The sequence below is a fragment of the Mustela putorius genome, unplaced genomic scaffold (genome assembly GCF_011764305.1).
Source record: "Mustela putorius furo isolate JIRA1106 unplaced genomic scaffold, ASM1176430v1.1 tig00000788_pilon_pilon_pilon, whole genome shotgun sequence".
In the NCBI taxonomy this organism is placed as follows: Eukaryota; Metazoa; Chordata; class Mammalia; order Carnivora; family Mustelidae; genus Mustela; species Mustela putorius.
The window spans coordinates 267958-280405 of NW_025421481.1; the positions used below are offsets into that span (position 1 = coordinate 267958).

At 46.7% G+C, this 12448-nt stretch overlaps 1 protein-coding gene across 1 annotated transcript in view; it reads right to left on the reverse strand.

The window, feature by feature from the left end:
* Positions 1-2157: 2157 nt before the first annotated feature.
* The window catches only part of POLR3B (RNA polymerase III subunit B), a 104611-nt gene continuing 94320 nt past the window's right edge, over positions 2158-12448 (reverse strand). Inside the window, exons 26-28 of the mRNA XM_004743063.3 lie at positions 10367-10480; positions 8608-8781; positions 2158-3457 (exon numbers count right to left, since the gene is read on the reverse strand). Of these exons, the coding sequence (XP_004743120.1) occupies positions 3328-3457; positions 8608-8781; positions 10367-10480 (418 nt within the window). The 3' untranslated portion in view covers positions 2158-3327. The remainder of the gene's footprint in view (positions 3458-8607; positions 8782-10366; positions 10481-12448) is intronic.

Sequence of the window (12448 nt, forward strand, 5' to 3'; positions counted from 1 at the left end):
GGGGTATTTATAAATTGGGGCCACCACAAATAATGCTGTGAGAAGCACCGGGGACACGTGTGGGTACACTTGTGCTGGGCTTACATACACCTAGGAGTGGACCCGCTAGGTATGTTCAGCTTGAACAGATACTTCGAGCATTTCAACCTGTGCATTACTCTAGTTGCCAAATGCCTTGAGGGGTATTACAGTCTGAACTGTATCCCTCCAAAACTCATACGTTGAAGCCCCCAACTTCCAACATGACTGTTTTAGAGACAGGTCCTTTAAGGGGGTAGTTTGTGTTAAATGAGGTTACAAGGAACCCTAATCTGACAGGCCGGGCATCCTTTCAAGGAGTGGAAGAGACACCAGCGCTCGCCCGCCTTCCTCGCACACACCAAGGAAAGGCTGTGTGAGGACACGGTGGAAAGGTGACCATCTGCTGCCAGGAAGGAACGGAGTCCTCACCAGAAAGCAAACCTGTCAGCACCCGGATCTTGAATTTCAAGCCCGCAGAACTGTGAGGAAATAACGCTGTTGTGTGAGCCACCCAGTCTGCAGTGTTCTGTTGTGACAGCCAAGCAGATGAACCAAGGGTAAAAGTGGTGGAGAAGTTGGGCTCACCTCAATGAGCTTTCTTTCTATTTGGGATCTTGGCCTTTCTCGTTCTGGTGTCTTGGCAACTCTGAGCTCACAGTTTTGTCTCCCCAGCTCGCTGACTGTGCCAAAACTCAGGTCGGGCTGTGGCCTCTCGGTGGCTTTGGTGTGGCTTCTCAGCCTCTCCTCCTTGTGCCACTTCCAACACGGCAAATCCTTGGGGAAAACGGGCTTTGAGGGTGGCCTGAAAAAGTTTACTCTGTCATTACTGAAAATAGAAATCTAATTGGTAGTTGTTAAAACAAGGAACTTACAAATAACTCGACAAAATAAAACTGTAGGACTAACTCAGCAATTCTGGCCACTTTCTATTATAGTATTTCTTAGAGTCAAACACCTATTCAAATGTCCTATCTGCTGGTTTCTGAAATATCGACCTGACGCATTTTTTTCCCACACCCACACTTCCCAGATCTTGCTAACTTAGAGAACTGAGAATTTCCTAGAAGGATAGGCAACTCTCCTCAAAACCATCGGAATTGCCTGGAATGCATTTTGAAAAAAGAAAGATGTTTAAGAAGCACAACCATTCAGGGGCACTTGCGTTTAAAAAGAAAAAAAAAAGTCACATTTGGTGAATGAAAAATACAATCATGGATGAGCCCAAACAAAGCACTCAGAGTAAGGAAGCCTGGTCTCGAGGCCCAAGATGTTCCCTCATTAGTGGTGTGGCCCTGGGGGCCAGCCACGTGGTGCTTCCATTTCTGCAGCCGGAGAAAGGGAATATTCCCATTTATGAAGTGTTTCCACGTCTCTGTAGCACAGGTGACCTGTGCCTCAGGAGCTCCCTCAGCCTCACCGGGCTGAATTCCTAGCCCTGACTGTCGGCTCCTTCACTGGGTTAGGAGCTCTGGGTGGGGACCCTGTCCTGCTCTCTTTCTATCCTCAGTACAGAGCAGGTACAGAATGATCAACGTGGCAGGCCTCATAGCTTCTTCCCACTCCGGCCCTCCAGGTGTGCACCGGCCGTCCCCCTCCCCCAGCAAAGTGGGTCGGTGGGGTTGTCCTGGGATGGGAAATAGCCAAAACCTCTTGAATAGTCCATGTGGTGCAGAACAGTGTCCAGTAGTGCAATCCTTAGGCCCATCAATTTTTTAAGGGAGAGCAAGAGCAAGTGCACGAAAGGGGGTGGTGGTGAAGTGGGGGGAAGGAGGGGTGGAGGGAAGGGGCAGAGGGAGAGGAAGAATGAGGATCTTGAGCAGACTCCCCGCCCAGCATGGAGCCTGACACGGGGCTCGATCCTACGACCGAGAACATGACCTGAGCCCAAATCCAGAGTTGCACGCTCAACGAACTGAGCCACCCAAGTGTCCCAAGGCACCATCAATTTTAAGAACTAGAAAGGAAGGAACAATCGGCAAAGCCAATTGATCCAGCATTTAAACCCCTCTGCCTCTTTAACAGCTTTTGAGCCCCTGAAATGAACGGAGACATGTGGTGATGAACGAGGAAGGCCCGTTCACCTATGCTATGTCCCTCATTCCTTCTGCTTTTCCTGTTAAGTGCCTAGACTTTTACTTCTGAATTAGAGCTTTTTATTGTGAAGTAAATGAAATGATGTTGAGGTTGAGTTCTCAAGGCAATGACTAGCCTGGCTCCCTGATATCCCTCTTTGGGAGAAGTCTCAGGGTAGGAGCCTGGTAAATAAAGGCTTTGAAAAAGTTCCTGGTACGTTTACCTTGGTTACATCCAGTTTCTAAATCTTATTCGATACTAGAGTTTGCTTCTCGTTGGCGTCTGATACCTACTGATGTTCTGTGAAACACGTCAACGTGACACGCTGGAACTGTAGCCTTAGACCATTACTCCAAGCTCTTCTGACTTACTTTACAGACAATCCTTAATACAAGTCATTCTCTGCCTTTAGGGTAGAGCAATTAAGAACAAATTAGAGTTAAAAGTGAAGAAGGTCATCAGATTAAAAAGAAAATGCATAGCTAACATCCTGGCAGGAATGGAAGGGACCAAAACAAACAAACAAAAAATCACAAAGCACCATGGAATTATTTTCAGATGTTCAACAAGTCTTACTGCATGGCCTGCCTGTGGAGGTTCCAAAGAGAAGCAACCAAGTCCATAAGAAACGAGGACATCCTTGGTAAACCTGCTTAGGATGGGAGGGATTTATTGTATCTCACAGTACCGGGTGGGAAAGGCATCCCTTCATCCGCTGCTCTCGGCTTCCCACGGCTCTCTCCCTTCACGCCCTGCTCCCGTCAGCCACCTCCACAAGGGCCACAGGCCACACCAACCATTCAAAGAGACTCTTCATACCCTTCAGGCGTCCGAAGAGTCTTGGTGTTTTGTTAGCGGGGAAGGCACCATGGGGGAACTGAACACCAGATGTCTTTTAAAGGAGGAAGATCTTTCTCATGAGTAGATTTCAAGATACCAGAACAGAAGTAAAAGTTTGCTTCTCTTTTAAGTCATGTCCATTTGTGAAGCACATTCAGCCCAGAAACAGGAGACTGCCTCCTGGTCCGTGTGGGTGGCATGTCTCCCAGAGCCCAAGGCTCATGGCTCAAGGCTGCGCCGTCCGTCCGCAGGGCAAGAAAGCCTCTCCATCTTTCTTTCTTGAGGGGAGCCATCGAGGGAATCAGTCACAGAAGCAGACGGGGTCCTCAATCCCCCGTTTTCCACCGTGTTGACCTCTCAGTGGTTCTCTATAAATGCTGACCTTTTCCGTCTTTACTCATTGTATTTGGACAGTTTTAAGCGGGGGATGATGTTCATGGACTGCAGCTCCTGGAAGAGCAGCTTGCAGGCGTACGGGATGCGGAGGGAGGACACATGGCAGGAAGACTTGCAGTAATGGCACCTGAAACCCAAGTCGGCACGTGTCAGAGGGATGATCGCTCGGAAAACAAGGCCTCCGCGCGGCTCCTACCACCATCCTACCCGTTCCATTCCATCTGTCAGCGTCCAGTCTCGCTATTAAACATGGACATATGTGCCCCCCACCGCCCACCCCCCCAAAAAGCAGCATCCAAGGGAGGCAAAGGAAAAAGCAAAACAACTATCGCTCCTGCAGGTTTAAAAGCACACAGTTTTAACTACTTACTCCCATTTTCTAGACCTCTTGAAAATGCAAAACACCTGACTGAGGCCCAGAAATCTGAGCCAACTCCAAGTTACTCAGATTTAGATTTTCTCAATGTCGAAAATTTGTATAATCGATTCCTCTCCATGTATCTGAGAGAAATCTATTATACTATACTGTTCAAGGTAAGACGTTCAACAATTACAAGTTGGTCTGTCACTGAGACACCGGAAGTGGGATGGGGGACACACAGGACTTTCACAGAGAACATGGTGGCCAACCAAATGCTATTTATTTTTCCAGTGCTCTTCAAGCTTGGCGATTTCTACAAGTAGGAGAAGCCACTGTACTTACAACATGTTCCCCTGGTGTGCATATATTGTCATTTAGTTCCTACAATATCCCATGCTCCTAACCAATACGTCTACTATTCCAATTAGGATATTCTTTTCTCTTCTTTCAGGAAGAGCAAACCTAGGTCTTCATCAGTGTCCACAACTCATGAAGAGTCCCCGGGGAGGAAGTAAACAGTCCTCCCAGGTTTCAGACCCAAACAGGACCTCACTCTATACCTCAAGAACCTGGGGCAGCTGAGCCTTGGGTGGAAAACTAAAACAGCGGGGGTGAAGGAGTTCAAGAGGAACACCAACCGGGGCTTAGAAAGTTCCAAGCCGAGTGGGGAACCAGAGGGGAAGGCCAGTGTGGAGGGCAGTAAGACAGCATGTGTAACAGCGTAAATGTGCACGAATGTGTGACAAAAGTGGCAAAGATGAGTGTAAGAGAATGTTCACACTGTTTAGAACAGCACAAAGCGGGAGACTGCTGAGAGCCAGGAGGGAACTGGTCCTGTGATGATAAGATGTTTATGCAGAAGAATGCTGTGCAGCCACTAAACGTGATGATGTAGACCTGTATTTATTGAAATAAGGTGTCTGAGACACACTGTGGAGTGAAAAAAGAAGTTTGCTTAATGGCCTGGCCCCAGGAGGTCCTCAGATGGGTTCCCGTAAAATATATGAAGCCCCCAAAGTCATATATAATGAGATTTTTTTGTGTGTGAATATGTATTTCCATTTTGCTGCTATTACCAGAATTTCAAAGAGTTCATTATTAAAGAAAGAAAAAACAACCTGGGGGTGGGGGGAGGTTATGTTACATAACTAAGTACTGGGCAAACAGATGTCTCGAAAAGAGTCACTAAAATGTGAACAGTGGTCACCTCTGGGTGATGGGAATTAATGTGATGATTTATATTTTTCTTTTTTTTTCTTTTAAATAACTTTGAATACTTTATAAAAGTGCAGGGATCATTTTTTAAATCAGCAAAATCAAGCCTTTGTTATTTTAGAAAAGAAAAGCACTAAGAGTTTGAGCGCGGTGGTGAATGACACTATAGACGTGAATGTCCCGAGAAGGGAACGGGGAAAAGAGGAGCCGGCACAGCCCTGCAGGCGCGGTGTGGTGGTCCCCACGACGGGTGGCCTGCAGGAGCCGAGGACACATGGGCAGTGCTCGATCCCATCAACAATCACAGTCCTAGCCACATGGTAAAGGACTTCTTCCTGGAAGACTGTACCTCAAGACCTCGCTAAAGCATTATCATTTAAGAACTATGTTTTTAATGTGCTTGGTTCACCTAATTTATTCAGGAATCATGTTTGTGCTTTAATTAAATTGGAGAATGGTTTTACCGGAAGCAACTTCTTGCTGATTCTATGTTATTCTGTGACTTTAATCCAAGCTTATTGAAGGTTTCACAATCCAGAAAGCCCACTGACCTTCTCTATTATTAAACATTTCTCGACCATTTAAAATGTTCCAACACATTATTATACATGCATACATATATAAATATGTATGCATATATAACACACATATAAATGATGAGCTATTACATTATCTCACCCTATGTCTGAATGATTTCAAAAGAAACTTGACCCAACAACAATAAAATAAACTGACTTTTTAGGGCAAAGGCAGCAAAAGGAGGCAGCTGTGGCTTTACATGAGAAATGACTGTCCAGTAAAATGTTCTCTATGAGCTAATTATCTTAATAGGGATCTTCTTTTCTCTGCAGTTTTCCTTCCGGACCTCTCTTTTGTGACTTATGCCCTTCATGTCTCCTGCACAACAACAGTCTTGCTGTAAACATCCCCATAGCAATGCCTTACTAATGTGCAAATCACTGACAAAAGGCCAGTTTCAAGGTTCTGAACTGCTCTAATTACTCAGCCTCCATTGTGCTGTTCATTAAAGAGCCACTTCCTCCCACACACGCCTGTGCTCCCTCCCACACGGCCCGGCGCACACGCCCAGGTAATGATGGCAAAGGACCGCATCATTATGCTCCTCTACCGAGAGCCGCACAAGGAGACTGCTAGACTACCAGGCTGGATTAGGATTTTTTTCTGTTGGCAACAAGGGTATGAGCAGGCCACTCAAAACCAGACACAGTACAGCCAGGTCGGTTTAATTACAGTAAAGATCCTTAAACCATGTAACCTGATTTAGCCCTCTTTCAAAGGATTTCAAACACAATACACACAGAACACACAAGCTTCAAAATCAGGTACTGCCATCACACGATCTCTAAATGAGACAGAAATGAAGTAGGAAAAAGCTATGAATGTAACAATCATATTGAGATCGATTACTGCTTTCATTGGTTCCCCTGAATATTCAGCAAAACAGAGGGGAACATTTTCAAAGTCCGTGAGTGAATCTGGTCTACTGCTTTCCATCTCTCTCTTTTGGGGGAGGCACAGCAGAAAATGCAGGGGAGATGGAGAAGAAAAGGAAATCCATTTTAAGTTTCATCATCCCTATTTTTAATAAAATGACTCTTCTGTATCGTCTTTTCAAAGTAAATGACTTAAAAATCCTTGTGCCAAATTTGAAGATGCAGGCACAGTGGCACTGGTCCCAGGCACCTTCCTCTTACAGTTGCGTGGTTGCTGTGTGACACAGCCAGGACAATAAAGGGTAAAATCAATATGCATTTCAAAAGGCGAACAGACATCTCTGAATTGAAACCCCCAGCCCGGTCCCTGACATAAGAAAGCCAGGCTAATGCTTAGAATTACGTCACCCACCTCCAAGTCCGCAACCTTATGAAAGAAAGGCACTGCGAATGGCCACCTCTCATCTTTGTTTTTATTATTATTATTATTGTTTTAAAGATTTTATTTATTTATTTGACAGAGAGATCACAAGTAGGCAGAGGCGGGCAGGGAGAGAAGGGGAAGCAGGCTCCCCACTGAGCAGAGAGCCCGATGCGGGGCTCAATCCCAGGACCCTGAGATCATGACCCAAGCCGAAGGCAGAGGCTCAACCTATTGAGCCACCCAGGCGCCCCTCGTCTTTGTTTTTAAATGAAAGGACTTCTTCACAGCCAAATCTCATCACCTTTTCTACACTTAAACCCATAAAGTCATGGGCTCAAAGGCTTTGTTATATATCAAGCAAGGTATACACTCTATTCTAAGATGCCCACTTACTTTCTTGATCTGCTTTATTCAACCAAGGAACTGGAGACTTAGGACGACAGGGAGCTGGGACTCTCACTGGAAGGAGGCTTTGAGGAGAGACGCAGTGGGGAAAAAGTGGCTCAGGCAGCCCTCAAATTCTCGCAAGGGTAGCTCATCTGCACCTAATTCCATCCTCCGGGGGATGGTGCCTCCCTAGGGGAAGGGGGCTGGGAGTGCAGGGGAAGGGTGACCAGGGAGTAAAGGCTATTTCCTGTCCCTGCAGCCCCTGCTTCAGACCTTGTTAGACCTCATCTCCTGTAGAAAGTAAGTGGCGCCTGGCCAGCTACAGGCCCTCCTGCCTCCAGGGTAAGTCAGGGCCCCAGAAATGATGACCCTCAGCAGAGGAGCCCTTCCTTGGTGGTAGGCTGGAATGCTCACAAGGAGAGGTGCTCCTCCCCCACAAACCAAACCAACAAATATGGAGCTTTACCTTTTAGGCTGGCCTTTGTGTACTGAACTCCCCACAGAAATTGTAAGCTTTATGACTTACACAATTTACCTACTAGTAATCATCCATACACAGGGTTAGTGTCATCTGGCAATTATCTGTTACTAAGTATCTACCAGGTCCCAAGCAGAGAAGCAGGGGGAAAACAAGGCAAATGTAGTTAGAATGACCTAGAAGAGAAGAGCCCTGTGAGCATCCATTCATCTGCCTTGTTCTCCACTGTATTCTGGAGCCTAGAACAGTGTCTGGCACTTAGCAGATTCTTAGAAATTGTTTGTTGAGTGAATGACTGGGACAGACCTTGTCTCCACTATGATGCAATTCACAGTCGGAGTGTAAAGCCGCTTGCTGTGCAGACAGAGCACAGGTAAGGGGTCAGGATACCAGGTCCTCGTCCTAGATCTGCACCAACTTCCTATATGTCCTGTGGCAGCATACAAAGCTCTTGGGATTTGAGGTTAAATAACGGCATTCAACCCAATGTTTTCAAAAAGGTTTCTAGTTACTAATGATGTACTGTATGTTAGCTAATTGGACATAATAAAAAAAAAATCAGACCTCATTTGAGATTAAGTCTGTCAAAAAAAAAAATAACTTTGTATTTCTTTGATTATTATTGAGGTTGAAAAAAAAAGTTTCTAGTTACAAAACGCTCTACTTCTCATACCTAATAATGAATTCACTAGGAATTTTTCAAAGGTGAACAGAAATAAAAGGTGTTTGAGATAATATGAAAAAGAAAAAGTCCATGCTCCTTGGGTATTTAAACTCCAGTGGTGTAGAAAGCAGAACATTAGGCAGATGAACTAAACGGGTATACAGAAAATCCCCATTTCCAGGAATGTGTGGATGGCGAAGGCTGGAGAGTATGTGGGTATGATCCAGGGTCACCTCGTGGGCTATGATTTAAGAGGCAAGGTGTGTGTATGAGAGACATATGGTATCCACTTACCAGCCAGAATACCCCAGAAGTCCACACTGCCCACAGACATCAACCTCAAAGGCATCACTTGAAATCATTAGTCTCTCCAGTAAAAGCATGCTGGCTCCGTAACCGATTAAGCAGTCACGTTCCATTTCTCCAAGACGCAAACCGCCATCACGAGATCGACCCTCCGTGGGCTGCCTTTGAAACAAATCCGACAAATGTGTTGTTACTAGATTAAACCGACAAAGGGGCAGCATCCCGTGCTGGCTATGAACACAGGGCTGGATTCAAATCACTTACTGGTCAGGGACCTGGAGCCAGGCCACCCAGCCTGCCCCTGGGCTGCATTTGTAAATTGTAAAATTTAAGGCTCCCAAAGAGCCTCCCTACTTGTTGCTCCTGTTATTAAGTGGTAATAATAAATGATTACTATTACCTGATGTAACAATAAATCCTTCCCCTCAAACCTAACCCCAGTAGGGTCTCACTGCTGGGCTCACCAGTGCCTTGAGGATCTTGACTTCTCTTCCCTCTTCTGCAGTTTGGAGCACATGTATGTCTACCATTTCAACAGGCACGTGTGTGTGCTCAGTTTTAAGTGGTCACGGGACTGAGTCATCTACACCTCTCCCTTGGTTTTAAAAAAAGTAAACTGGGATGCCTGCCACTTCATACCTACCCTTCCCCTGTACCGGAACATCTGAGCCAGGATCAACGGACTATTTCTGGAGCATCCCCCAGGGATCGGCACTATACACGTTCTGTATTTGAACACTGGAGATTCCCCAGAATGCTGTGAAGTGGGCATTATTGTTGCCACTTCATGTCTTACAAAACCAAAGCCGCAAGAAGCTAAGTGATCTGTCCAAGGCTCACGGTAAGCCACGAGGTGGAGGGGAGCTCACATCTGTGTCTGTCTGGCTCCGAGGCCCATGTTCCCCAACCTTGGCACAAAGCCCCCACTGAGCTGGGTAATTCTCTGCAGTGGGGGCTGCCCGGTGCCCTGTAGGGTCTTCAGCAGCATTCCTGGCCTCCACCCACCAGATGGCAGTAACCCCCTCTCCACCCCCCCAAGCTGTGACATCCCAAGATGCCTTTGGACATTGTCAAATGTCCCCTGGAAGACAAAACTGCTAGTAGTTGAGAACGACTATCCTGAACTATTCTTCTCCAACTGAAAAATATAGTAATAAGAACACATGACACTTAGCATTTGTCATTCCCTTTCCAACAATTATACCCACGCATTCATCAACATGTAGACACTGGGCTTGGAGCTGAGAACACCCTGGTCAATGTGGCCCGCGTGGACCTCCCGGAGTTTATTCAGATGTGCGTGCAGGTGCGGGTGCCTTCTGCTCCAATAACAGAAGTTTTAGAAAATGACAGCTGTGCTTGGGTTCCCAAATAATGTATGCATGTGTTTTCTGTGTACACCCGGGAGCACGAAGATGTACCCACGTGTACATATGTGGTGGGGACGTAAGTGTGTCTACGTTCTGACATATGACCCTTTTTGAATGAGCCCGCATTCGTAAACAGTAGTCAGGTGACCATGGGCAAGACTTGGGACGGGCCTCCTGTGCCTGTGGAATGATTTTTAATTGGTTGCTACTGTTTCATGCTAGCCAGACATAAAGGATTTTTGTCAATGCCTAACACTTCAAATTTTGACATCTCAGAGAAACGGAAACTTTGCTGAGTCTGCTTATTGCTGTATCTGGGGGATGCAAGGTAGACTCGAATGCATTCGAAATTCTTTCTATAAATGCTTTTCTCTTACCTAGTAAGAACAGCTCGTGGTCCCCGGGCCCGGGCGTGCATCTTATCCAGCACCATGTGCTTCAGTTTCTGATAATACACGGGGCCAAAATAGATGTAGGCTTCCAAGGGCTCGCTGAAAGAAAGGTCAGAGTTTTGAGCTAAGAAACCAGGTTTGGGCTAACAAGAGACAGCCTTCTCTAGGACCCCTCCCTGGCAGGGCCTTGTTTGTTTCAGAACAGGCTTATGAATGAATGAGAGAGAAGGATTTTTGGTCACTGAATAGAAAGGCTACATCTGAAAACAGAAAAACACCACTGATACGCTAGAAGACACCCTGTTTACTTAAGAAATAAAAACTTAGATAGGTGGTGAGAATGTATGTGCAGAATGGTCCTTCCTTCACGGCTCCCGCCCTAGTCAGGCCGCTGTCCTTTCTCACCTGGAGCCCTGCAGACTCTCTTCTGGCTGCTCTCCCTGCTTCCGCTCCTAGCCCTGTCTTTCACAGGACAAACCAGAGCGATTCCTTCTAAAATGTAAATCATAGCAGGGTCTTCTTCTGCTCTAAATTCCCAAAGGTTTCCTACCACACTCAGAATCTGTGTCACCCAAATTTTTATCACAGCCATAAGGTCTCGCGTAGTCTGGTTCCTGCCCAGCTGTGACTCATGCCCTGTTCCCTTGCCCCACTGCTCATTATACTCCAGTAACACCAGTCTCTTCATTGCTCCTCAAATGGAGCAAGCCTGTCTGCCTCAGGGCCTTTGCACTTCCTGTTTTTTAAAATATTCTTCCACCAGGTATTCACACGGCTATCAAACATTTCACCTCCTCACAGACCTCCCTGTGAGATGAGTTCTCTCTCATCCCCCCATCACCGAGCCCCCACGCTGTCTCAGCTCTCATCTTTGTCTTATTTTCTTCAGAGCACTTGCCACCACTTGATATTTTAACACACAGTTATTATTTCCCTGATTATTGCCCAGTGGAAGCAAACTCCTCAGGGTAAGCATTTTGTCTCCAGCACTAGCGACCCTGCCTGGCTCTGACTGGTGCTCGTATAGGTCTGTTAAAACACAGCGGACTCAATGAACCAAAAACTGTAGTAAGAATTGTAAAAGACAGGGACTATTTCACAGCTTTGACAGAAGAAACCTTTCTCCTTTAGTCTAGAGCAACAGCGGGCAGGGAATTCATGCCTCTAAAACAATCTACCTATTGGGGCGCCTGGGTGGCTCAGTGGGTTAAGCCGCTGCCTTCGGCTCAGGTCATGATCTCAGGGTCCTGGGATCGAGTCCCGCATCGGGCTCTCTGCTCAGCAGGGAGCCTGCTTCCCTCTCTCTCTCTCTCTGCCTGCCTCTCCATCTACTTGTGATTTCTCTCTGTCAAATAAATAAATTAAAAAAAAAAAATCTACCTGCCCTGGAAAATCCTCAAAAGTAAGGAGGAATCTGCCCTGTGCCATTTAGTCCATAAACCATCCAGGGAGGGACACACCATCCTGCCTCTTTTATTTAAGAGGAAGGAATAGGCCCAGCAGGTCAGGGATGTTAATCAGAGCTGGTGAGCAGTGCAGGGAATCCAGGGCCCTCCCTGGCTCACACGCAGTGTGTTTGGGCCACGGCATGAAGCACGAGTGTTGGGAGCAAAGGCAGGGAGCAACACAGCAGAGGTGCACAGAAGCACTTGGTCCCTGCTTGCCTGCCTCATCTTATACTACGCTAGCAACACCCGCACAGGAGCTTGCGGCCTTCAAGCCACTGTGCTGGCTTACAGACAGCCAGATTCATGGAAGACACAGAGCGGAGTGCAAGGCACAATGGACGGGGTGTTGGGAGACACGGGTCCTGTCCCAGCTCTGTCACGCAGTCATTATGTGACCTTTTTATCCCAGTTTTCCTAGTTGTACAACAAGAAGGTCAGACCAAGGTTCTTCCCAGCTCTGATCATCGAGGATTCCAATCCTTCTCAGTATGGCTGCTCCTGGTACAATCTAGGGAACTCTGCCCCCTAATGCCATCCCTTCGACCACTGAAGACAGCCACGTGCCATTTTCACTCCTAGTTATACTCAAGAATTTGGCACGGGTTTGTGAAGCTGGTAG